The sequence below is a fragment of the Rhincodon typus genome, chromosome 33 (genome assembly GCF_021869965.1).
Source record: "Rhincodon typus isolate 14 chromosome 33, sRhiTyp1.1, whole genome shotgun sequence".
NCBI classification, from domain to species: domain Eukaryota; kingdom Metazoa; phylum Chordata; class Chondrichthyes; order Orectolobiformes; family Rhincodontidae; genus Rhincodon; species Rhincodon typus.
In genome coordinates this window covers 15,936,741-15,964,140 of record NC_063364.1, presented here as the reverse complement: position 1 = coordinate 15,964,140, position 27,400 = coordinate 15,936,741, and the positions used below count along the sequence as shown (strand labels likewise).

The 27,400-nt window shown below is 39.2% G+C and overlaps 1 protein-coding gene across 5 annotated transcripts in view; it reads right to left on the bottom strand.

Moving 5' to 3' along the window:
• Positions 1-4,518: 4,518 nt before the first annotated feature.
• tcf12 (transcription factor 12) overlaps positions 4,519-27,400 on the bottom strand; it is a 218,385-nt gene continuing 195,503 nt past the window's right edge. For all 5 annotated transcript variants that reach the window (XM_048616045.1, XM_048616046.1, XM_048616049.1 and 2 more), the window contains 5 exons: positions 13,160-13,274; positions 12,870-13,032; positions 12,520-12,749; positions 7,673-7,823; positions 4,519-6,824 (listed from right to left, as the gene is read on the bottom strand). In XM_048616045.1, the coding sequence (XP_048472002.1) occupies positions 7,681-7,823; positions 12,520-12,749; positions 12,870-13,032; positions 13,160-13,274 (651 nt within the window). In that variant the 3' untranslated portion in view covers positions 4,519-6,824; positions 7,673-7,680. The remainder of the gene's footprint in view (positions 6,825-7,672; positions 7,824-12,519; positions 12,750-12,869; positions 13,033-13,159; positions 13,275-27,400) is intronic.

The following is a 27,400-nucleotide window of genomic DNA, read 5'->3' as shown; positions in this document are numbered from 1 at the left end:
ATTACATACCACTATGGTACAAAACTGGAAACAAGACTGCCCACCATGACAGATTGGACAAAATAAATTCAGAGCGGGACAAAGCAACGGCGCTTCAACGGAGGCGACACAGCACTGATGATGTCACCTAGAAGGGAGACGAAACATTTGCATAAAAGCCAGTCAGTTCAACGAACCAACCAACAACTCCAACCGCAACCCAAGCTACAGGTGTTCATTAAAACATTGTATGTAACATATGAAAAAATAACATAAATAAAGGGGCTTGCCTGTAATAAAAATACGAGGATACCAATGGGAGAAATGGTAGCATCATTGTAATATCACTGGATTAATAATCCAGACGCTCAGGCAAATGCTCTGGGAACATGGCTTCAAATTCCACCATGGCAGCTAGTTAATTTCAATTCAATACTAAAATTGAAAACTTGTATCAGTAATGGTGCCATGAAACGATCATTGATTGTTGTAAAAATCCATCTAGTTCACCAATGTCCTTTAAGGAAGAAAATCAGTTGTCTTTGCCTGGTCTGAGTTCCATTTGACACAAACAATGTGGCTGACTGTTACATTACCCTCTGTAATGGTTTAGTAAACCACTCAGTTCGAGGATCATCTGGAATGGCCAAAAATGCTCGTTTTGCCAGCAATACCTATATCCCATGAAAGATTTTTAAAAACCTTAGGAGATACTATATCAATTCAGTGTTTACTCTTTAACAATAAACCTTTGCATAATAGAAGATTTAAATGGTCTTAATCAAATAATGTGTGCACTGACTTCCCACAAGCAGTGCTACATGCAATATGCCATTATAAAAATTTTGACTGTGTTTACTTTCCGGCATTGCAATTTTAAATAAAAGATTCTACCAATCAAAATCACAACTCTAAAGTAGATACTTTCCAATCAATGTGTACAAGAGATATTTATGGGGGGACTCAAACTCAGGGCTCCTGGTAGGCACACGAACACGGCACCATAAGAGTCCTCACAACTCTGAAGTCAACAAAGAAATTAGATTTTACTAAGTATTTATTTTGATTGCAACAAAACTGTTGCTATGAAATACCAATTGTAGAATCCTCACAGTGCTGAAAGAAGCTGTGGGTCCATCAAGTCTGCACTGATCCTCTAAAGAACATCCCACCTAAACCCAACCCCGTAACCCTGCATTTACCATGGCTAATCCACCTTGCTTGCACATTCCTGGACCGTACGGACAATTTAGCACGGCCAATCCCCTTAACCTCCACATCTTTGGACTGTGGGAGAAAACTCATACAGACATGGGAGAACATGCAAAGTCCACACAGACAGTCACCCAAGACTGGAATTGAACCGGGTCCCTGGTGCTGTAAGGCAGCAGTGCTAACCACTGAGACCCTGTGCTGCCTTAGAAAATTTGAAACAGCCCAATGTGATTAAGAGAGTTTAAACATTTATTTTAAAATATGCTGGAAGTTTCCCTATTTAAATAAGAGACTGCTCCTGTTGGGTTAGCACAAATTACCCAAGTGAGGCATTTTGCATGAATGTCAGTCTAACCTTATTGGTGGGTGAAGTTCTGTCTCCTGCACAAAATTATTCTCCATTGACTTCAATGTCAAGTAAAATCAGACTAATATGCGAGTTGTGCCCGAAGAGCGAGGTAGAGAAAAAGATGAATATTCACATGTCTAATTAATGCAACCCTTAATAACATCATGTATCAACTTAGTTGTCAGTACATTGTGGTCCTGAACTTTAAGCATTCATGTTTTAAGAATTGTCAGATAGGCCACTTCCAAAAAGATTCAATCTGCAGCACTGCATCATGGCAGTTTCCTACAATTCATTTTGATATCTTGCCCATATAATCATAACGAAGGAAAAACTCCAATGGCAAGTGTGATATTTTCAGTGAATTAAGATATCATTTCAGGTCCATACTGATCCTGTGTTTAAGAGCCACTGGACAGCTATTAATAGCACAAATCACAGTCTGCTTGAGTTTTCTCATTCAGAGCCACTGGATGAAGTTTTATGGCTTAACATGCAATGCAAATGAATGTATTTGAGACCTGACATCAAATGTCGGAGCTCTATTTGCCAAATACCCAGGGAGGAAATCTGACCCATTGGAAATACTTGTGAATTCTTGTTATTAATTTTGAAACTGCCTATTAATGGTCTGATTGTATCATTGCTCTAAATGTTGAACTAAGATGTACAAAATACAATCTAATAAAAACTAAAATGGATGCTACCACTACAGCATAACGTAGAAAGGAATTTGAGATGGTCATGTATTTGGAACAACAACAACAGACTACGAAGCTGAGTTTTTTTTGCTGGGCCATTTGCCAAGTGTCTTGCAAAAATTGTACTGTGTCTTCATAGGTCCTCACTTGAATCAGATAGTTTGTTGAGGTCAAAACATCACAAGGAACACATTGAAGCCAATGTCATATATAGCAGTAATGCAGGGAAATGGCTGATGCCTAGAGTTAAAAACATCAGAAATAAGGGGAGTGGGCCATTCAACTCCTCAAGCCTTTCCTGCCATTCAATAAGATCTTGGCTGATCTGCCACATGCCTCAGCTCCTCTTTCATGGCAGCTCAATAGACCCTTTAACTCCCAACCTTTCCAAAATCTATCTCCTCTTCATACACTTTCCATGATCTAGTTTCCACAACTCTCTGGGGGCAAAGAATTCCAGATATTCTGTACTCTGAGAGAAGAAATTCCGTCACATCTCAGTTTTAAATGTGTATTCCCTTATTCTATGACTACGTACCCCAGTTCAAGATGCCCCCGCAAGTGGAAACATCTTCTCAAGATCCACCCTGTGACACAAGATTTTAAGGGGACATATTTTAAGTGCTAAAGCATTGGTTCTCAAACACTGTTTCAGAGATAGTAGGAACTGCAGATGCTGGAGAATCTGAGATAACAAGGTGCAGAGCTGGATGAACATAGCAGGCCAAGCAGCATCAGAGGAACAGGAAGGCTGACGTTTCGGGCCTCGACCCCAAAGAAGGGTCTAGGCCCGAAACGTCGGCTTTCCTGGTTCTCAAACACTGTTGGTTAAAGAACACCTTTTCAGAAAGATTAGCAATCACAGAATCCCATCCAATCTAAAATCATGGTACACTACCATATAAAGTCATTTTATATTTACAGTTTCCAAAAGTTCACTGTTCTATTGGAGGAACTTGTATGAAATTAAATTAGGGTTGCCTGATATAGGAAACATTGTAATATTCAACATGAAAACATTTATCCTCCCTAAAAGTAACCATTGAAGTTCAACAACAGCTGGTGAGTACTATACAGTCATAGAGGTATACAGCATGGAAGCCCTTCAGCCCAACTCGTTCATGCTGACCATGTTTTCTTAACTGAAGTAGTCCCATTTGCCTGTGTTTGGTCCATATCCCTTTATACCATTCCCATCCATATATCTGTTCAAATGTCTTTTAAATGTTAGAAATGTACCTGCCTCTACCACTTCCTCAGGCAGCTTTTTCCATACATGTACCATGGTATATGTGAAAAAGTTGCCCGTCACGTCCCTTTTAAATCTTTCCCCTCACCTGTGCCCTCTAGTTTTGGACTCCCCTACCGTGGGAAAAAGACCTTGGCTAATCACCTTATCTAGGCTCCTGTATAAGTCTCCTTTCTCCAGGGGAAAAAAGTGTCTCCTTATAACTCATACCTGCCGATCTTGGTAACATTCTTCTAAATCTTTTTTGCACCCTTTCCAGTTTAATAACTTCCTGCTGAGATCACAGTGACCAGAATTGTACACAGTACTCCAAATATGGCCTTACCAATGTCTTGTACAGCTGTAACATGACATCCCAACTCCTGCACTCAATGCTCTGAAGGCAAGATTGCCAAATGCCTTCCTCACACCCTGTCTACCTGTGATACCACTTTCAAAGAACTATGTTCCTGCAACCCAGGTCTCTCTGTTCGACAACACTCCCCAGGATGCTACATTTAACTGTGTAAGTCCTGCCTCAGTTTGTCTTACCAAAATGCAACATCTCACATTTATCTGAATGTTGAAGAGTCTTTTTTCACAACCATAACTGTTTACGAACCTGACTGCACTGGAATGTTGCTGATACACTGACTGGTGTGTGTGTGTGACATTTTTGTCATTGAGACCTTGCCAGTGACTGGGACTCTGCTTTCAGTCCAGGTCTAGGAAATTTAATTATTTTTCAACAGCATGGCCCAAGGCATGGGTGTCTGGCCCATGCTATCCTGTTCATAAATCTTTCAAAAAATCTGTACAGACCCCAATTATTTTGATGTGTTGTGTTTTCATAAGTTGTAACACGCAACAAAAACATCTACTTTTTCTCAAATGAATATTTTTCTGTTGTGAATATGCAAAAACTTATTCAGTTTAAGACCTAAAATGAAACAATCAGACCAATATTTCAGGCAGCTGGTAATGCCTGTGACAGTACAAATTTACTCACAGATTAATTAATAAAGAAAATGTTAAACACTCAATGGTCTTGTTAAAAAAGATGGCACATTTATTGCTACATAAATGTTATATATACATATTACGTTTCTGTTATCACTGACAAATATCTTTTACTTCTTGCTGTTGCATGGAAAGGTTCATCAACAATACCTTAAATTTGACACGGGTACAAATCTGCATCAACCAACAATGGAAACTGGAGAACAAGATATGAAGCAACTTATCTCAGACATTTAGCTTGTACGATACTCCATAGGTACTACACAGTTTAGCTAGAACCTACAATGTTCTTAGGATGTTTATTTTATTTTCTGATATTAATGGACAGGTTATGGTAAATAACCTACACTTTTGCTACCTAATATAGTAAAATAAAGTAAGAAACTTTTTTACTGAAAACTTTTGATTTCAAAAATCTAGAAAGAGTAATATTTAGAATTCAAGAAATTTTCTTACAAGATTATTGTATAAAAGACTAGCTACAGTGAAAAATAAGCCAAATGTTTTCTTTTTTTTCCTTTTTGAAGCAAAGCTTCTGGGCATAATGCAGTCTATTATAGCCAAAGGGAAAGAAAGCTTAGAACCAAGCTCAGAAGAAAAGGCCAGTGGCACGTGATCACTTTAGCACGTTTTAAGCAACTGGTAGCTGATAAACAATGAACTGAAGAACAAGGCCACAGATACAGTAAATTAGGTGTTAACTGTTCTTGAATTATTCACCATGAATCAATTAAAATAACAAAATCATAATCAATTGTCAAAAAAGAATTCATTCTCTGAGAACCCTTCCAAAACAAATGTTCAGCATTCCTATCAGACAGTCATGGCAACTTAACACAAATTCTGCTCTTCGGTTGCCTTAGTGCTTAGAACAAAGGAATGCATTATTTGTTCATTTTGTTGAGTCAATTGCCAACAATTATAAACAACGTTCAGACAACGTAAGTAACCTTATCAGATATTTTCTCTCCTATGCTTCTTTTAAATGGAAGACAGTTTACATGGAAGCTAAGGAGCTTGAATCCATATAAATGGAAACCTGCCAGGGAGGAAAAAAAATAAGTGGTTTTAAAACAACTCGTATGAGTTAATGCCATGATGCCTTCAAAACACAGGGCAGTTGCATTATTGGCTGCATCAGTCTCGGGATCCCTCTTCACTGATAAGCCACGCAGATAAGGAGATATCAAAAAAAAAGTATGGTCTCAGAAAGCTGGTGACCGTTGCTCCTTTTTCCCCTCCAGAACTTTAATTCAGCTGACAGCACTACTTTGTTCATTGTCAACATTACTGGCCCTGGTGAACCAAGGATTTTATCAGCTCTTGACACTTTTTCAGAGCCTAAAACCTTTGTTTTGCATCTGTGCTTAATTACAGCAAACACTTTCACATGTACTAAATGTAGTATCAACTGCTTGAAAAACAAAGCAATTCTAAAATTAGAAATTTTCTAATTTACACTTCACGTTACAAGTTTTACTATGAAGCCTAGAAGCTTAAAAGTTTGTATAATTACAAATAAAAGTATTAAGAATGGGTGTTTATTTGAAAGTGTGACGAAAGCTAACCTTGTTTCAAGCTAAATGATGCTATGGTCAGACCTGCCCTTTTTCAGTAACAGCACATTTTGCTATTATAGCAAATTGCTTATGACACAAGCATTGAACATAATGTAGAAAATTAAAATGTGACCACAACTGTTCACACGACCAGAGAACAAAAAAATACACTCTAACAAGGAATATTTTCATACATGGAAAAAGCTATTTGTGTGACCAAAGGAATGAAGAGAACAACGAAAACTCTTCCCTCCCTTTTTTTAAGACACTAATAGGTTCTGGGAATGCTAGGGTTAGAGGTCATTACTGCTTTGTTCTCTGCTTATGAACAGCTTTAACAGATACTAGCATCAGCCCAGCTGAGAATGAAACAACTGAGATTTAAACATTTCCCTTTCAAAGTAGACCTTACAGTTCAGTAGCAATAAATAATTTTTTTTTGTCTTAAATGCATTTCATCAACCAACAAGTTTAGGCACAAGGCAACTTCCACGAACAGTGGAACAATTGCAACAGTCTCTGATTGTGTGGAAGCAACACTGCTTGCAACAGACTGATATGTACTATTATGGGCCAAAATTCAGATTTGGGACAAATAGGTTTTCAGTGGGCTGAATGTGATGCCATATTGATCAAGAGATTGCTTCTGGGTTTCTGCTTCAAGTGCGTTATGTTTTCCAACTGTGGCTTCTTGAAACAAAGTTAGTTGGCTGGGTCCTTGTATGGAAAGATGACTCATTTGTTATTTTACAAAAGTGATCCAGACTTCTGACCTGCAAGTGAAAGAGAAAGATTCAGTACAAAAGCTAAAAGTAGAAATAAAATAATGGAAATATGCAGATCAGACAGAGATGCTGCAACAATATTCCGTTGTTCTTTGATTTTCTGTGTATTCTTAAGTATTCCCACAGACATGTGGACCTCCCCTTAACCTTCTGTAAGTCTACTGACCAAAAGTCTGTAATATTACCACCAACCGATAATGATCAGTTCCTTACATAGAATCAATTTATTAACATTACAGTAGTCATGGATTTAGCTACACCAGATTGAACGCAGCAATTCAACGGGCAGCTCACTACAGCTTTCCATGGCCTTAGCAGGAAAATGCACATCCCAAGAATAAAAGAAATAAAATGGCTATATTTCAAAACAAAAGTACTTCAACTGATGTAAGCAATTAAGTGATGAACTTTCTCAAAATTGTCAAAACTAGCAATGTGGGAAATGGAGGGAAGATAGCCGAAAATAAGTGGGAGATGCTTAAAAAATATCAAAGGTATCTCTCACTGTTTTGGATTGCATATACACATATCCATTAGATTACAACACTACATCTATCCATTTCATTAGTTCATACAAAATAAACAGGATCACAAAACAACTTTTAACTATTTGCAAATGCTTAAAATTAAAGCTGATGATACAGTAGTATTTTATATACTCCAATCAACAATCATACTTAATCCATTTACAACAGCCTTTACAAACATACTAACAACATCTGTCACTTCAATTATTTTTCTCAACCTCATGGGAACTATAGGTAGAAAACTACAGAATTTAGAAAATGTGATACAGACATTAAATGCTAACTTTAATACAAAATTGAAAGAAGTACCTGGCAGTTTACATATGACCCATAGGGTTGGTAGTGTCACTGAGTCCAGAGTGAACTGCAGGGTGTGCTGGTGGTGCCTCTGCCGATGCGGCAGAAGCCTTCTCCTCTTCTCTCCTTTTAAGGCAGGCTGCTTTTGGATTCAAGTTCCTCTCTACACATTTAAAAGAACAAGTATATTTGGACAAAATAGAAGTTGAAATAATACATGCATGATAATTCATAATTGGCCTGGAAGTCAGATGCCATTTAAATGTTGTATTTGTACCCAGACTCTACCACTTCCTCTAGCAATTCATTTCATTCACACACCATCCTCTGCGTGGACAAGTTATCCGTCAGGTCCCTTTGAAATCTTTCCCCTCTCACCTTACACCTGTGCCCTCTACTTTTTGACTCTCTTACCCTGGAAAAAAGACCTTGGCTCTTCACCCTATCCATGCCCCTCATGATTTTATAAACCTTCATAAGGTCACCCCTCATCCTCCCATGCTCCAGGGAAAATAGCCCCAGCCTCTCCCTATATCTCAAACCCTCCGGTTCCTTGTAAATCTCTCTGAACCCTTTCAAGTTTAACAACATCCTTTCTATAGCAGGGAAACCAGAATTGAACACAGTATTCTAAAAGTAACCAAGGATAACAGAACACCAAATGCACTAGGTCTACAAAAATTCTCATTTTCAAACGGCAAATTGACTAGTTGACATGATTAATGGAGAGCTTCAAACTCAGATTTTTTTGACCATGTTGCCCAAAAACTTACCACATACTTTTAAAATAAGCATTTTACAGTGAATTGACTAACAGCATAAAGACATCCTTAAATCATGTAGCATCCCTAATAATGTCCAAGAAGCCACAGCAATGGATAGGCAATGTTGAATCCATGCCAGTTGGTGAGATTGAAACCAAGTTGCCAACAACTTTCCTTTCCCAGAGACAGTTTACCGACTTCCTCAATTTTACCCCTCTTATCCCATGCCAAATGTCACAGTTACATCCTACTACTTTGATTATTTTCTAATGAACCTGTTCAGAGTTATGATATACCTCTGGATCAGGTGGCACTTGAACTCCTGGCCTCCTGGCTCAGAGGTAGGGAAACTACCTTGTCCTACTTGTGCTTAATGAACAGCCATCACCAGTTTCTTTTAACCTTAAAGAAAACATCAGCAAATCTTAACCAACGTGCTTAACCAGTCATTTACAAATGATACACTATTGCATCACTTTGAAGGCCAATGCTTGAGAGTTCAGCAGACAAGAAAACTGAATTAAGAAAATGTAATTATTAACTAACTTTAAATGACTTACTGTTGCAACCAATGTAAGGATGACTACAGTTCCTGTCTTGAGTTGATTAGAGAGCACGAGATTTGCTTCAAGACCAAAAAACTTGTGATGATCCTGCAGTATCAGCTGTGTTCAGTTGGTAGTGCTCTGACTTTTGAGTCAGAAGGTTACAGTTCAAGTCACACTCCAGGACTGTGTTTGTCAATCTAGTTTGACAATTCAAGGCAGTACTGAGGAATTTTTGATGAGCCAAAACAAACCAAAGCCTCACCTGCACTCTGAAATAGATGTTAAAGATTCTCTATCTCTAAGAAAAAGCAGAGGTATTCAGGCCAATATTTATCCTCAAATCATCACAAAAATCAGGATTGTATTATCTGGTCATTATACATTGTTGTTTTGGGACTTGGCTGTGCAAAACTGATTGTCCTTTTTCTTTTATTACCAATGTGATTGCACTGGAATATACTTTGGGATGATTATGAAAGATGCTACACAAAGTAAATCTTCACGTTCTCCATATTGCTTGATGCCACAACTGAATTATAAGAACTAAATAAAAAGCACTGTTGGTTTTATTTTACACTGTGCTGTTAAAAAATTGTAACATAAACAGAAAAATATCATCTCAGAATCGTCAGGAAGCATCTTTACAAGGTGAATCCAGAATGGGAAAATGACACTTATTAGAAATCCTCAACTTTTGAATCCTATACCGACCCGTACCTCTTGTTTGCAGGTTACAAGAAGAAAACACAGCAGAAACATAAAAATTGTGAACATTAAAAAAAACTCTTGCCTCACAAGGCCGATCCTATCAGCTAATCACAAAAGAGCATTAATAACAGTTCAGATACTCTGATAAGGAACCATAGTTATGTACAATTCCTGAAGGAAATTATAACAATACACTTTTCAAAATTTGTTGCTAAAACCTTTGGCTAGATATTTTAGGATATTAAGAAGTGCTACAAAAAATATCTAGCTTTGAAAGTTTCACAAAAAGATGATTAAAGCATATTTAGATATGAAGTTCTGTAATTTGCATCTCAATTTACTTAATCAACAATAATCTGCCCTAAATAGTCACCCTCTAAGAGAATGTTTATTCTGTTTGATAAATTGATCACAACACTTCATGATTAAGTTCTAATTCTCTGTCACAATGTAACATGCATTAGATAAAATTATGCATACTGCTGTTTAATATGGAGACCAGTTGATTATGGCAATATCATTGATATTACTATAATATTTCAGAAGTCAGCATAGGCCCAAAACAGGATAATTAAATTACCACATTTTGATTAAACTATTCATGTCAATATGAAGAAAATATGTTCTATGGCAACATTATGCCAAAACACATTTCCATCTACCATCTGCTGCTATCAAAAAGTTGATTATGTTTTTCACTCTGCAAGTAAATCTATGAAGGAAACCACCCACAGAGGGGAGAAAAGACAGATCAATTTTGCCACGCTTTGTTTCCAACTGGAGGGTCATTGAAAAAGACAAGAATTGGAGAATCAGGTACTGCAGACAACTGCATGCCTAGATTTTTAGTGCTCTTGATCTTCCAGCTGTTAATGATTGCAGCCTGCAAATTGAACATGGAGTTCCACAACTAATTTGCTCATCAGGCCTCCTAATCGAGATTCTGTATCTAGTTTTGCAGATTGGAAGTACTGTTAGGTCTGCTCTAGTTAGCCAGAAATATAGCCAGTTGTAGACACACCCTCCCTATACTACAGTAGATTGCTAATGCATGTCTGGTGGGATGTCATAAACATCAAAGTCAGCAGAATTCACACTTGCTTGTCTGCAATTTTTTTACCTCTGCCCCCACAGATATTTCCCTTTTGCTGCAGTCATAATTGGATTGGCATCTCAGTTGTTTTCTTCCATTTGACCTGATAGAAAATATCATTATCTCATTCAAAAGTGAATGTGGGCCAATGCCAAAAATCAAATATGCTCACCTGCACAAGCTTAAAGGAAAATTGATTACTGATCAAGAAAAGAAACCCTGCTAAATTTTGGCACTTTCTTCCTCCAAGAGAAACCAATTTTCAAACAGGCCATTCTTGACATTTGGTGGCTCCACAACCATTAGAATATGGCCACTACCACCACTCTTAACTTTTTTTTTTGTACTGGTATAAGGTTGTCTAGAAACCAGGTATATTTTAATTAGACCTATCTAGTTTTGTTAAAAGAAAGAAACAGTGCCTTTATACTGCACCTTTCATGATTTCAGGTAAAAAGTTTTATAGCTATTGTAATTTAAGTGTAATCATTGCTACTATTCAGGAACTACAGCAGCCCATTTGAGCACAGCAAGCTTCCAAAATAACAATGAGATGATAATGGCCAAATAATTGGTTTCAGTGGTAGGAGTAAACATTAACTAGGATGTTGAGGATAACCTTTGTTCCTGCTCTTCTTCAAGATCATGCCTGGGGATCACTTTACATTTATTTGAAAAGGCACACAGGACCAGGCTTTAATATGCCACCTGACAGTTTCTTCAACAGTGTAGCATTATTCTGTATTGTTTGGAGTGTCAGGCTGGAGTTTGCACTCATATCCCTGGAGTGGGATTCTAACAACAAGAAGAATAGTTCTACAAACTAAGGCATGGAAGACATAGCATGAATAGTTTTAGCAAGAACTAAAAACGTTAAAGTAAAATCATAAGCATGAGTATCTTCAAGGGCAAGGTTAGGTATAGACAGTAGAAGGGACACAGTGCAGAAGTACACACCAATTATAGGGCAACAGTTGTTCATTATTTAGGGTACAAAGGATTCAGGAAGCTTGTGTGGTCACTGAAGACCTGAATTACAACTTAGCTCAAAAATATGGAGCAATTATTTGCCAACTTGGCATCCACACGCACTGAATGAGCTGGTGCCATCTGACACTGCAAATTAATATTGGTTTCAGGAAAATGTATTTGCTATTCTAGCATTTTTAGAGTATTTAAATGAAGCATGTAAATTTTAGATAGGGTTTAATGTAAACATAAGGACTAGTTTGTTCATTGCAGCCAATTTTAGTTGGAAGATACTATTCACTTCAAGCAAGGCAATTTGTGCAGTGATACATTCTCCTTTCCAAATTTCTGATCAGTGCTGTTTCCTTCCCTTTGCAACAGGTAGGATATGTTTGAAAAGGTATTAGTTTTCCTTTGGTCCCAATCTCAGGGACATTCTTTATATGTTTGTCTTCTGTCCACTGGAGAAGGTGCCAGTGAGACTAATCCTGTCTATACCCAAGTTGCAAACGTGCAAACCTATGGAGGGTGTTGATGGAAGGAATTCGAAAATGGAAACCTGGGCACTGAAGTTAACTGGAATATTTGTACTGCCATTCCAACTGAAGCATACTGGGGTCTGAATGGCAATTACCTGGTCTGTACGGATCCTGCTTATTATGCTGCTAAGGAAAGCTGGCAATATAATTTTAGAGGCAAACTCATTTTCATCACATTGGTTAACAGCTACAAAAAACTAAGCCATAATTATAAGAAGCCAACCTGAAGCCTACTGACCTCGAACTTGTTGTTCCAAGTTAAGGATGACGGTAACTGCCTGATGAAGAATAAGTAGTTTGGTTTGGGGTTTTTCACTCTTTAAGTGAAGTTGACACATTCGCCCTAGTTCTTTAAATGCTTCATTGATGTCTCTTACACGAAGACGCTCTCTGGCATTATTTGCCATTCTCCTTTCGCGCTCCCTTTCTGCTTTTTGTTCAGGATTTAGGTCCTCGTCTTCATGATTACTGTGCAGGAAAATAAAAATGCAATGCTAAATTGCAGCTAAGGTAAATGATGAGAGATATTTTTACTGAAACTAGGATCAATATCTGCCGTAAACAAAGGGTAATTAAACATTGACTTACCATGACCTTCCTCTAGACGGCATTTTTATGTCTTTTTTAGATCCTTCATCATCTGATCTCTTCTCTTCAGATGAGAAAGAGTCATTTGTGTTCTCATCTTTCTCTTCTGTCTTCACTTCTGCTGGACCCAAGGCAGAAGACTGACTTTGTAAACTTGATAGTCCTGACCAAAAATATAAGCACCCAGAGATCAGATACTATTTCTGATAACAAGCTATATCATTTACTTGTGGAGATTTAGAGTTCAGTAAAATGATGTCATTTTGAATTAAGCTGCTATAAAGTGATACCTCTATAGTTATCCTGTGCCTGGTGATTTAATTCTGCACTTGAAGGAGGGACTGAATTGGGGATGATCGAATGGTTACTGTGGAGACTGACAGATTCATCCCGATGAGAGCCAACCTACAAAAGATGACAATTTATTCTACTATTGCCAATGATTAAACTATCATTCAGTCAATTTAAACACAAAAACGTAAAAGGAGGATCATTACTCTGTTGCTTCGATACAATTTGTTTAATTGTTCTGATGTGGAAATCTATAAAATTGAATTTGCACCTAATCAGAATACCCAATTTTGTCGAATTATCTGTGGAATATATTAAAGTTGGCTCCACAAAAAGTGTAATATTGAGAAGCCACATAATAGTGACATAGCTTTCAGATTTATAATAAGGTAAAGGAACAAATGCAAAGTTTCCATTGATATTAAAGTACACCAGAGAACCTTGCAAAGGATTATACAAATGTGCTAGAGTTTTCTTCTGCTTAATTTTCAACTTCGTGAAATCAAACCCCAGTCTCTGCATTATTTGCCTCAGACTGGAATGCATGCCACAAACATTTCCAACTATATACAAAGCAGTTAATAAAAACTGTGTACAAAGAACTTGACTCTATCCAACACAACGAAACTCAACCCAGATACCATATGTAGGTCAGGGATAGGATTCTGAATTGGGTCTCAAATTTTGGGAGTACAACATAATCCAATAGGAGCTACTGAGGTATTCAGAGTAAGAATTTAATACGTGGGAAGTAAACAATGAAAATTAAATAGATGGGCAAATGATATGCTGTTACACAACTAACTACTCCGGTCAAAATGAGTACTGAGGGTCTGATTTCCAGAGTATATGTTGGGGAGGCGTTGACCTCGTGGTGTTATCCTGAGACCCAGGTAACGTTCAGGGGTCCTGGGGTCAAATTCCACCATGGCAGATGGTGAAGTTTGATTTCAAAGAAATCCAGAATTAAGAGTCTAATGATGACCATGAAACCATTACTGAATGCCAGGAAAAGCCTAGCCAATCATTAGTGTACTTTAGGGAAGGAAACTACTGTCCTTACCTGGTCTGGCCTACACGTAAGTGCAGACCCACAGCAACGTGGTTGACACTTGACTGCCTTTTGGGCAATTCTGGTAATAAGTACTGGTCTAGCTAATGATACCCCACATCACATGAACATATATTTAAAAAATTTAATAAAATACTAATATAAAACTTTAATGCAGCATAAAAGTCACAGTGTTGATTCAGTTCAATTCACTCATACATGTTCAAACATTTTTACACAGCATCACAAAAACTGAAACTCTTTGTCAACCTGTTTGAACTGTTTGAATCGCATTGTGAATTACAATATACAAAGTAAAATCCAAAGAAAATAAAATCATAAATGTTCACATTACACTATAAAGAGTAAGCATATTATGCAATAGCAAACTCAAAGTACAATTTTAAATTTATAGTAATTTTAACAACTCATGGTGTTCGTAAAGTAGTAGACCACCCAATGGTGCTTCCAAGGAGCATTATAAACCAAAATATGACACCAAGCTACTTTAAAAGATACGAGGTCAGATGACCAAAAGCTTGCTCAGAGCTAAGTATAATAAATGTCTCAAAAGTAGTAGTGGTGGGGGAGGTTCCAGATCTTAGGCCTGAAGCAACCAAGGGTGCAGCAACCAATTGTGGAGCAGAAATCAGAAATGCTCAAGATGCCAGAATTAGATGACCACAGAAATATTGCAAGGTGATGCAGTTAGAGGCAATTACAAATATAGGGAAGAACAAGGCCATGGAGGAATCTGAAAACAAAGATAGAAATATTTAACAAGAAGCCAACATAGGTCATCAAGCACAGTTGCGGCAGGTGGATAGGTCTTGCTGCGAGTTAAGACATGGCAGAAGAGTTTTTGCATGACTTCAAGATTCTGGGAGGTACTGCCAGCCAGGAGTGCACTGGAATAGGCAAGGCCAGAGGTTACAAATTACAAAAATAAAGGTTTGAACAGGTGGGCTGAGGCAAAAATGAAGATGAACAATTTTATAGAGTTGAAACTAAGTCTTAAATGATGCCACAGATATATGGTCAAAAGCTCATCTTGGTGTCAAATATAACACCACAGTTGCAAACTGACAAGATTTAACTAAAGACTATTGTCAGGGACAGAGATAGAGTCAGGACTGTTTTAAAAGTGGCCAGTCTTCCTTCATATATTACAAACACTCTCAGTCCAATATATTCAGGATAAGAGAATATTCTAACACTTCCATTAAATATGAAATTTGGGTCTTTTATGCCCCCTTTGCTACCAAAATGTGGTACAGGGATCAATAACAATAGCTTTAGTCTTGGCTTATATGTAACTGTGGGAAATTTCTGCTCATCCAGTACTAGATATCAGATAAGCAATCTATTAATTACAGCAGTATATGTTCAAAGATGATTTATTCCCGTCCCTGTATGGGACATCCTGATGATGTGTATAATTACTGTGTAAAGTACTTCTTGTTCTGATCTCAAGTTACTATAGATTTAAGCCCATGCTTGTTGGGAAAGAAAATCATTGAATACATAATCAAAAGGTACTGAGTAAAATTTTCAGGGTTCTGAAGATTCAGCTCAATGTCTATGTATTTGGGTTCATCGAAAGGACATCTTTAGAGGAATAAAGAGAAAATATACAATTAATATAACAGCAAAGAGGGCAGACAGCTGCAACACATATGCTTGAAGGAGGGGTTCTTCCTCAGCTCCCACAGTTGCTCACCAAATACAATGACGTAAGGAGAGTTTCAGTTGTCCTTTCTGCAAGTGGTTACTGGTTTGTTGGATTAGGAAGTGCAGACTAAATAATTCTGCATTCCTCATGGAAAATTGTTCAAGAGTAGCTATATTAAAGACAAGCTCACAATGTTTGCAGTAATTAATACAGAATACAGCTGTAAACACAGTCTCAGATGAGCTAATGAACATGGAGTCCTACCTGAAAGCCCAGTTGCTTCAGATGTGGAAACTAAAATACAGGGTTAGGGAGATTTACAAAATATAACCACCTTCAACAAAGTATTTGTCTTTAAGAAACACAAAGGATTTCAAGCAAAGAATCTTCTAGTAGCAGGGAGCCAGAAAAATGTTCTAAATCTCACCACTTTTGGAATTATAGAATCATCTGATCAATATAGTGAATAGTGAATACGTTGGACTGGGAGCATTTGTAACAGAATAAATTAAAATCCACTTTTAAAAGAGATTCTCCCCAATGGGAAAAGGAAATAGAAACATTTATTCGCACAGTCAAGTTATTCCAAATGCATTGCAATAGTTAATGTATGATTTGCATTCTAAAATACTGGAAACCCTGATGCAGTCCAACAAAATGTGCAAGATACAGCAACTGAAATCTGTTTCCAAATCAACAGGAACATAATGTGCACCAAATCTCAGAAGAGGCTGGTCACAGAAAAGTCTTTTACTAAAGTTACAAGTTTAAGGAAACAAAAAGAACTCTTGAAAGCAACAGGATACCAGGAAGACTGTGAAAGTCTTTTAGTTTCACAAGCTGCAACATGCAAAATGTTTGACTTCCAGAGAATGATGCCCTTAATTCTAGAATATGTAATATACATTCATAAATCATTTGCCTTTACACAGCATTTTTTATATTTTAGACAGGCGAAGGTTTATATACAAAAAATATGTCTTGCCAAGGGAAACAAGAACAAAAATTAAAAGACAGAACCAATGGCATGGGAAACAAAAAGTCTTCTAAAGAGACTCTAAAAACAGAAAAAGAGACCAGAAAACATTAAGGGCATAGGGTACTACAAACAATCACAAGAGTTGTCAACTCTCTCAGATTGTTTTGGTGCTTCTGGGGATTTTTTCGAGTAATCTTCAGAACATTTTTGCGAGCTATGTACAAATGGAAAAAAGTTTCTTTCTTTGAACAATTCCATTAGTACTAAAAATATTGGAGATGAAGGGGTCGATGGCACAACAGAGGTTGGGAGGTTGCTTCACCAAGTCACCATAGGCCCATTTCAATACCAAAAGGCCTGTTGCTCCCTTTCCAATTGGCCAGTGAAAGGCAATAAGCCTGGAGGACAGACTACAGAAAGTGTGTGAAGGTGGGCTGCCTTGAGGCAGGAAGCCAAGTGACAAAATCTCTAGCATTACATCCAACCAGGGCAGGAAATCCCAGTAACCATCCTTGACAGGTACTGAAGCAAGAAGCAGCTCAGTGGAAGAGAAATGGAGCATGTGTACAAACATATATCAGAAAGGAAATACCCAGGAGAGGAAGGTGAGTTGAAGGTAAAGCAACATACCACGGTTCTGTACTTTTTGACAACCAAATGTGGCAGCTGGGGATTCTGATGTTGTCAAGTTCAAAAGCTATGGTAGTTGGCAGGAGCCAAAAGAATTAACATTAAGCTGAAGACAATGAAGACACTTTCTGATCTTCATTAAACGTATGATTTATAATCAACGTAATCTACACTGCAATTTTTTGTTATACATCATACTCGATACCATAATGGAAACTGGAAGATTATCATTTCCCAAATCTTCATCTTACATATCAAATACTGTAATTCTCTAGACAAAGGAATTAAGTGCAGTACAAATTTGTATAAGGTTTGCTTTAACATTTGTAGTACAAAGTTCCGTGTCAGACAGGACGTGAATTAAAGGGTTTTTACAATGAAGTGCACTTTGCAGAAGGCTTTAATCCATGAAGATTTTAGCAGATAACACAAGTTCCACTGTATTTATTCAAATGAGAGAGTTAAATATATTAAAATGATGAATGATCTAACAAAATACCAACTCACCTGCCTAAGGTAATTTCATAACTTTGTTTATTCATCTCCATGAATGAGCCCACCTTTAAGAAGCTTTCATCATAAAGATAATTGGATGCGTAGACTTTCATCAGAAATCTCAACAAAGAAACATATCGCAGTATATTTAGATATACTCAATTAAAAATGGTGTATTTGAGAAACAGGCACAGGTCATTAAACCTGGCTAAAGCACTTACAGATTTTTAACTTATTTCAGCCTTTTTATTCATGATGTGGAGATGCTGGTGTTGGCCTGGGGTGGATATGGTCAAAAATCACACAACACCAGGTTATAGGTTTATTTGAAGATACAAGCTTTCGGAGTTTCACTCCTTTTTCAGGTGTCAGTGAGAGACGTCACATCGGACACAGAATTTATCAGCAAAAGATCAAAGGGTCATTGAACTGATGCAGTGTTGAACAAAGCTAAGATGGCTGTTAAATCTTTAATCAGCTAGAAAGGATTAATATGCAAATTCCCAAATTTCTTTCAAGTCACTGTCCTGAGATAACTAAAGATTTTATCCGTTCCCTCAAAATACTAGAGGTGACAACCCAGGTCAGACAATGCATTTTAGGTATGAGGCCATGTTTAGAATCTGGCTGTGTCTCAACTTGGAGTCAGACTGGTTTTATTTCCAGAGTAGGAATTTATAAAATGCCACATTGACTGTCTACAAATTGTGTGCTTTTTGAACAAAATAGAATGTATCTGCAATTATAAATCTGCAAATGCAAATTCACCACATAGATTTGTGTGTGTGTGTGTGTGTGTGTGTGTGTGAGAGAGAGAGAGAGAGTGTGTGTGTAAGTGTGAGAGAGAGAGGGTGAGACAGTGTTTTTGTATGAGAGAAGGTGATAAGAGTGTGCGTGTGTGATAAGAGTGTGCGTGTATGAGCGAGTGTGTGAATTTGTGTGTATATGAGAGTGTATAGCTTCCCCTAGTAAAACGGTACCACCATGGGGAAATCTGTTGTCAACTTATCTGACTATACCCTTCAATCAGACGAGACTGAAGTTCTCAGTCAATGGCTCAATTTCTGTCCCACCAAAATGGACCTCATTGGTCTCGCGGCAGACACAGAGGAATTCATCAGGCAAATGAGATTCTGGGAATTCTTCCAAGATGTCAGCAGTGAGCCTAATTAGACAACCAATGAACTGCAACAGTTGACAGACAGATGTGTGGTGGAGTGGCCAAAGGAGGAGTCAAATTGGACCCATCCAGAGGGCCATTGCTCTGGGCTTGATGTGTATGTTCAAGCCGCCAGGGAATGCGTAAATGCCAGACTCATCAGCCGCACTCACAAGGTAGTACAAAACATCACCCGAGCACAACGCAACGCCATCTGTGCTCTTAAGAGCAATCGCAACGTTATCATCGAACCAGCAGACAAAGGAGGACCCATCGTCGTACAGAACGGAACAGACTACTGCAAGGAAGTATACAGACAACTGAACAACTAGAAACACTACAGACAGCTAACTGCCAATCTGACCAAAGAACACACCCATGAACTCAACAGACTGATCAAGATTTTTGATTCAGTCCTTCTGAATACCCTAACCACACTCATCCCGTGTACTTCTCGCGTCGAGGGCGTCTACTGCCCTCTGAAGATACACAAAGCCAACACACACCTGGACGTCCCATTGTATCAGGCAATCTCCCTGTGAGAGAACCCTGGCTATGTCGAGTGCATCTTAAAACCCATTGTACATGGAACCCTCAGCTTCTGTTGTGACACCACAGATTTCTTATGGAAACTCAGCTCCCACAGACCAATCGAACTAGGAACATTCCTTGTCACAATGGATGTTTCAGCACTCTACACCAGCATCCCCCATGACGATGGCATCGTTGCAACAGCCTCAGTACTCAATACCAACAACTGTCAATTTCAAGACGCCATCTGACAACTCATCCGCTTCAACGTCTTCACTTTTGACAACCAGTTCTTCATTCAGACACTTGGAACAGCCATGGGAACCAGATTTGCAACCCAGTATGCCAACATTTTCAAGCACAAGTTCGAACAAGACTTGTTTGCTGCACAAGGACCTGTGACCAACATTATACACCAGATACAATGACAACATTTTCTTCCTTTAGACTCATGGCGAGGAAGCACCGAAACAGCTACATAGCGATATCAACAAGTTTCATCCCACAGACTTACTACGGACTACTCTTTAGAATCAGTCTCATTCTTGGGCACACGCATCTCCATCAGGGATGGACACTTCAACACCTCACTCTACCACAAGCCTACAGATAACCTCATGATGCTGCACTTCTCCAGCTTCCATCCTAAACATATTAAAAAAGCCACCCCTACAGACAACCCTGTGCATACACAGGACCAGTTCAGATGAGGAGGAATGTGACAGATATCTGAAGATACTGAAGGACGCCCTCATAAAAACAGGATATGATGCTCAACTCATCGATCGCTAGTTCCGACATGCCACAGTGAACAACTATAACAACCTCCTCAGAAGGCAGACAAGGGATACGATCGATACGATACCCTTTATCGTCCAGTACTTCCTGGGAGCGGAGAGACTACGCCATGCTCTTCACAGCCTTTAACACATCGTTGATGACGATGAGCACCTTGCCAAGATCTTCCCTACGCCCCACTTCTTGCCTTCAAACAACCTCCAAACCTTAAACAGACCAATGTTTGCAGTGACTACCCAGCCTTCAGGACAACATCGACCACAACAGTATACAATCCCATCATGGCAACCTCTGCAAGACATGTCAGATCATCAACATGGACACTACCATCACACATGTGAACACCATCTACCACGTGCATGACAGATACTCATGTGACTTGGCCAACGTTGTCTATCTCATACGCAGCAGGCAAAGATGCCCGAGGCATGGTATATTTGTGAAACCATGCAGATGCTATGACAACAGATGAATGGGCACTGTGGAAAAAAATCGCCAGATAGGGATGTTCCCTCTCAGTGGGGGAACACTTCAGCAATCAAGGACTTTCGGCCATGGATCTTTGGCTAAACGTCTTCCAGGATGGACTTCGGGATACACAACAACCCAGAGTCACCGAGCAGAGGCTGATAGCCAGGTTCGGTACCCATGAGGACAGCCTCAACTGGGATCTTGGGTTCTTGTTACACTACAGGTGACCCCACCACACTATACACTCTCACACGCGCAAACACTCTCTCTCTCTCTCTCTCTCCCCCTCGCAAGTGGACGCACACTCTCTCGCGCGCGCAGACACACACACACACACACACACACACACACACAGAGAGAGAGAAATCTATGGGGTGAATTTGAATTTGCAGATTTCTAATTGCAGACACATTCTATTTTGTTCAAAAAGCATACAATGTATAGGCAGTCAATGTGGCATTTTATAAATTCCTACTTTGGAAATAAAACCAGTCTGACTCCAAGTTGAGACACAGCCAGATTCTAAACATGGCCTCACACCTAAAATGCATTGTCTGATCTGGGATGTCACCTCTGGTATACTGAGGGAACTGATAAAATCTTTAGTTATCTCAGGGCAGTGACTTGAAAGAAATTTGGGAATTTGCATATTAATCCTTTCTAACTGATTAAAGATTTAACAGCCATCTTTGTTCAACACTGCATCAGGTCAATGACCCTTTGATCTTTTGCTGATAAATTCTGTGTCCGATGTGACCTCGCTCACTGACACCTGAAAAAGGAATAAGACTCTGAAAGTTTGTGTCTTCAAATAAGCCTGTTGGACGAACCTGCTGTTGTGTGACTTTTGACCCTGTCCAACCCTTTTATTAGTTGGGAATCAAAATGATGCGTCAAAGTGAGTAAAGCCTCCATAATTAAATCCTTTCATTTCCAACAGTCACACGATGTGGAAACCTCTTTTCCTCACTCATCAAGCCTATTCAAGATTATTCAAGGACAGCACTTTTTTTTAAAACGTGATCTCAATTCTACTACACTTCATAAACACAACGTCCAATGCTCCTGTTGACACAAATTTCAAAGTTCATGGGACTAAAGATTTCTGTCATAAAACTGCTAATGGTTTGGACAACCTGTTTATATCATGACGTAGAAAACTAGTTGAGGAAAAACTGCAAAAACACAAATGAAAGACACAAGCATACGGCACCAGTACTGCAGCTTAATTTATGGAACTAGACACCATAGGGAATGCATTCCATGTGATTTGCAATTGGATTAGGTTTCTGTGAAGACTTGTTATGTTTTTTAAAATGGAGAAGATTTGGGCATTTCCCTCTTGGGCTATGAGGTTATGAAATGAATTTTGGAATAAAGAAAAAAGTCAAATCATCAATGCTTCTGGGACCATATTACTATCAAAAACAAGCTACTTAACATAGCATCAATGATCTATCACCAAGGTACAAAGCTCTGAATTATTCCCTGATATAAAAGCAAAATGCTGTGGATACCGGAGAGTTAAAATAAAAAGAGAAAGTGCTAGAGAAACTCAGCAGGTCTGGCAGCATCTGTGAAGAGATTATGGAAAGTCTACATTAGGGTCACCAAATGTACAATGGGTGACACTTTGCAGAACTCCACTCAGTCCACAATTATGGCCCTGACTTGTTGTTTGCCATTTCAATACATCACCTAACTTTTACGCTCACATTTCTGTCGTAAGCCTGCTGTAGTCTTACAGGGAAGCCCAATGCAGGCTAGAGGAACAGCATGTCATTTTCCAATTTGTCACCTGATAACCTTCTGAACATGAATTCAATTGCTGTGAATGATTTAAATGCCATGCATGCATACACAAAGAAGTTGATGTCATTTAGAAATGACAGAAAGCAGCAAACACTTTCAAAGATGCTGAATTGCACTCAGTTCCTCCTGCAAATTACCTGAGTACCTCTAGTATGTCACTCATAGAACATTGTAGAATTCAGCACCAGTAACTCCTGTAAATCACCCCTAAATCTGGATCTTCGTAGTTTATTATGACATTGCATCACACAACATAATACAGGGGGTGGCGGGCAAGGAGGAGACAATGAAACCAAAAATCTCAATTTCATCTAGGTATCACTCTGAATGTGGAACCTGCAAGCTACTTTTGCATAAATAATTCTCTAGTTAGAAAATCTCAAAGAAGATATTTCATTTAAATACTAGATATTCCATCAAACTATCATTAATATGATCAACCCGTGCTAATTTTGGCCAAAAATATTTGTGGTAATAAAATTACTTCAGAAATATTTTCTGGTTCTATGGATTAACCGTATTTATAAGGAACTAAAATGTTCTCACTTTCTTTTAGTGACAGACTTATATCTAACAAAGACCATAAGATATAGGAGCAGAATTAGGCTATTTGGCCCATCATGACTGCTCTGACATTTGATCATGGCTGATATGTTTCTAAACTTCATTCTCCTCCCTTCTGCCTGTAACCCTTGATTCCCCTTCCCAAACAAGAACCTATTTCTATTTTAAAAAACTGTACACTCAATGATTTGGCCTCCACAGCCCTCAGCATCAATGAGTTCCACTCCCTGGCTGAAGAAACTGCTCTTCATCTCAGTTCTAAAGGATTATCCCTTCACTCTGAGGCTGCGCCCTCAGGTCCTAGTCTCTCCTACTGATGGAAATATCTTCTCCACATCCAGTCTATCCAGGTCTCTCAGCATTCTGTAAGTTTCAATCGGATCCCCCCTCATTCTTCTAAACTCCATCGAGTATAGACCCAGAGTCCCCAGTTGTTCCTCATAATCACAAGCCCTTCACCTCCAGGATCATTCTTGTAAAGTGCCTCTGGACCGCCTCTAATGGCAGCACAACCTTAGACCCTCATGGAGCCCAAAGCTGCTCACAATATACCAGATATGGTCAGAGCCTTATACAGCATCCTCTCTTGTATTCTAATCCTCTTGTAATAATCACTGACATTGCATTTGACTTCCCAGTATCCAAGTGAACCTGCATGTTAAACTTAAGAGAGTCCTCGACTTCCCAGGTACTTTTGTGCTTCAGATTTCCGAAGCCTTTCCCCATTTAGAAAACAGTCTATGCCTCTTCTTCCTACTAAAGTACATAACCACACAGTTTCCCACATAGTATTTCAACAGTGGGGAGGCAACGACCGAGTGGTATATCACTGGACTTTGAGCCCAGAGGCTCCGGAAATGTTCTGGGGACCTGGGTTCAAATCCCAGCAATCAATAAGAATCTGGAATTATGAGTCTTATGATGATTATGAAGCTATTGTCGATTGTCAGCAAAATCCCATTTGGTTCACGAATGGTCTTTAGGGAAGAAAACTATCATCCTTACCTGGTCTGGCCTACATGTCACTCCAGACCCACAGCAATGTGGTTGATTATTAACTGCTCTCTGGGCAATTAGGAACGGAAAATAAATGCTAACCCAGCCAATGATGCTCATATCCCAGGAATGAATAAACAAAAAATTGCCACTTCTTTGCCCACTCTCCAAACATGTCCACATCTTCTGCAGCCTCCCTGTTTCCTCAACACTTCCTGTCCCTCCACATATCTTTGTATCATCTGCAAATTTAGTAACAAAGTCCTCAGCTCCTTTGTCCAGAACAATAATGAATCAAATGAATACTTGTGGTTTCAACACTGACCCTTGTGGAACTACATTGATCACTGGCTGCCATCCCGAAAAAGACCCTTTAATCCCTACTCTCTGCTTTCTGCCATCCATGCCAGTACCATGCTCTTAACACCATGGCTCTTATCTTATTCAGCAGCCTCCTGTGCGGCATCTTATCAAAGGCTTTCTTTTCTGAAGAAGGGTCTAGGCCCAAAATGTCAGCTTTCTTGCTCCTCTGATGCTGCTTGGCCTGCTGTGTTCATCCAGCTCTACACCTCCTTATCTCAGATCATATCCACTGGCTCGTTTTTGCCTAACTTGCTCATTATCTCAGGGCAGCACGGTGGCTCAGTGGTTAGCACTGCTGCCTCACAGCGCCAGGGGACTAGGTTCAATTCCACCCTCAGATGACTCTCTGTGTGGAGTTTGCACATTCTCCCTGTGTCTGTGTGGGTTTCCTCCGGGTGCTCTGGTTTCCTCCCACAGACCAAAGATGTGCAGGCTAGGTGGATTGGCCTGCTAAATTGCCCATAGTGTTGAGGGATGTTCAGGCTGGGTGGATTAGCCTTGGGAAATGCAGGGTTACAGGGGCAGGATAGGCAGGGTGGGCTGCTTTACAGAAGGTCAGCGTAGAGGGTTAGCATAGACACAATGGGGCAGATGGCCTGCTTCCACACTGTAAGAATTCTATGAATTCCTCAAAGAATTCTAACTGATTTGTCAGGCATAACCTCCCCTTGACTCAGCGCTATTTTACCATGCACTTCCAAGTACTCCGCAACCTCATTCTTAATAATGGACTCTAAAATCTTACCAATGACTGACAACAGGCCAGCCAGTCTACAGTTTCCCAACTTTTGCCTCCCTCCCTTCTTAAACAGAGCTGTTACATTAGCCACTTTCCAGTCCTCTGGGACCCTCCCTGACTCCAGCGATTCCTGAAAGATCACCACCAATGCATCCAAAATCTCCTCAGCACTCTGTAGTCCATCTGGTCTAAGTGATTTATCCCATTTCAGACCTTTCAGCATCCCCAGCACCTTCTCTTTAGTGAAGGCCATGATGTTCACCTCTGCCCCCCACCCTGATTCTCTTGACATTCTGGTATGCTCCTGGTATCTTCCACTGTGAACACTGATGCAAAGTACCTATTCAGTTCCTCCGCCATTTCTTTGTTCTCCATTATTAGTTCTTGAGCCTCATTTTCCAGCTGTCCAATGTGCACTCTTGCCTCTCCTTTACCTTTTAGATACCTTAAAAAAACTCTTGCAATCTTCTTTTATATTACTGGCTAGCTTACTCTCATATTTCATTTTCTCCCCTCCCCCCCACCTTATTGCTTTAGCGATCGTCAGTTTTTTAAAGGCTTCCCAATCCTTTGGCTTCCCACTAATCTTCATCACATTGTATGCTTTTATACTGTCCCTGACTTCCCTCATCAGCCACAGCTGCCTCATCCTCCCCACAGCATGTTTTTTCTTCCTTGGGATGAAGTTCTGCTGTGCCTCCCGAATTACCTTCAATCACTCCTGCCATGCTGCTCTGCCATCTTCCCTTCCAATCAAGTCTAGCCAGCTCCTCCCTTGTGTCTTTGTAGTTGCCTTTACGCAATTGTAATACGTTACATCTGATTCAATCTTTCCCCCTCTCAAATTGCAGGGTGAATTCTGTCATATTAAAGTCATTGCCCCTAGGAGTTACTTCATCTTCAGCTCCCTAATTAAGTTACAACACATTGCCTGCCCTGGCATCTCTATTTTAATTATTTAGTTCTTAATATGATTTTTAAAAATGTTGTACTGGACTTTTAGTTTGTAGCCTGTAAATATATCCCCTATTTACCTTCAATCTGAAAGTAACCTATAAATAGATCGTCAAATTAGTAGCTATCACCAACCAATGGACATATGGTATACATGTGATGTCACTCTTTTGTGCTGGGCCCCAATTTATCCTGTAAAGTGACCTTGCAAACTATGAGCCAAAGAAAGCAAAAAGCACCTCTTCCCCTCTGTACTGACTTCCCAGTTTATCTCAAATTCCCTGAACCATCTACCCAATCCGGCTGATTCTCACTCTGGATGTGATCTCTCCTTCCTGACCATGCAAAATTTACTGATAAGTTAATTACATAAGTCTTTCATTCCATATCTATAAAGGTAATTCTCCTTCCACAACATCAATAAAAAGACAATTACATTGTAACCCTCGTCAACATCTCAAAGAAAAGAAAATTGCCAACACAGTACACCTATCTATTAATGCTTGTTAGCAGGGCAGATTCAATTTGCTCACTCCAAGTGAATCTCATAATCCCTATTTCTGTATGAAATCCTTTTCCAACCCACTCATGTAATGTTAGGTAATTTGGTCTCAGAGGAACATTAAACTCAATTAGTGAAGTCATTATTTTCCTGGCAGTAGCCTAAGGTAACTTGCATCGTTTCAGATGAAGTAGCAGTTTCCACAAGAGCAATCTGTGCAGTAAATTTCAGTTTCCTTGTCCTAATCTTTTGTAGAATATGAGCCTTTGGACAGTTAGTTTAGTTTAGCAGGATTAGCTTTTTATAAGATATCTCTTTGTAATTTAACATGCTTATAAGAAAATGCTAGCAAACTTTCTGGGTGAGACAACAAGGTGCAGAGCTGGATGAACACAGCAGGTCAAGCAGCATCATAGGAGCAGAAAGGCTGACGTTTCGGGCCTAGACACTTCATCAGAAATGGGGGAGGGGAAGGGGGTTCTGAAATAAATAGGGAGAGAGGGGGAGGCGGATAGAAGATGGAT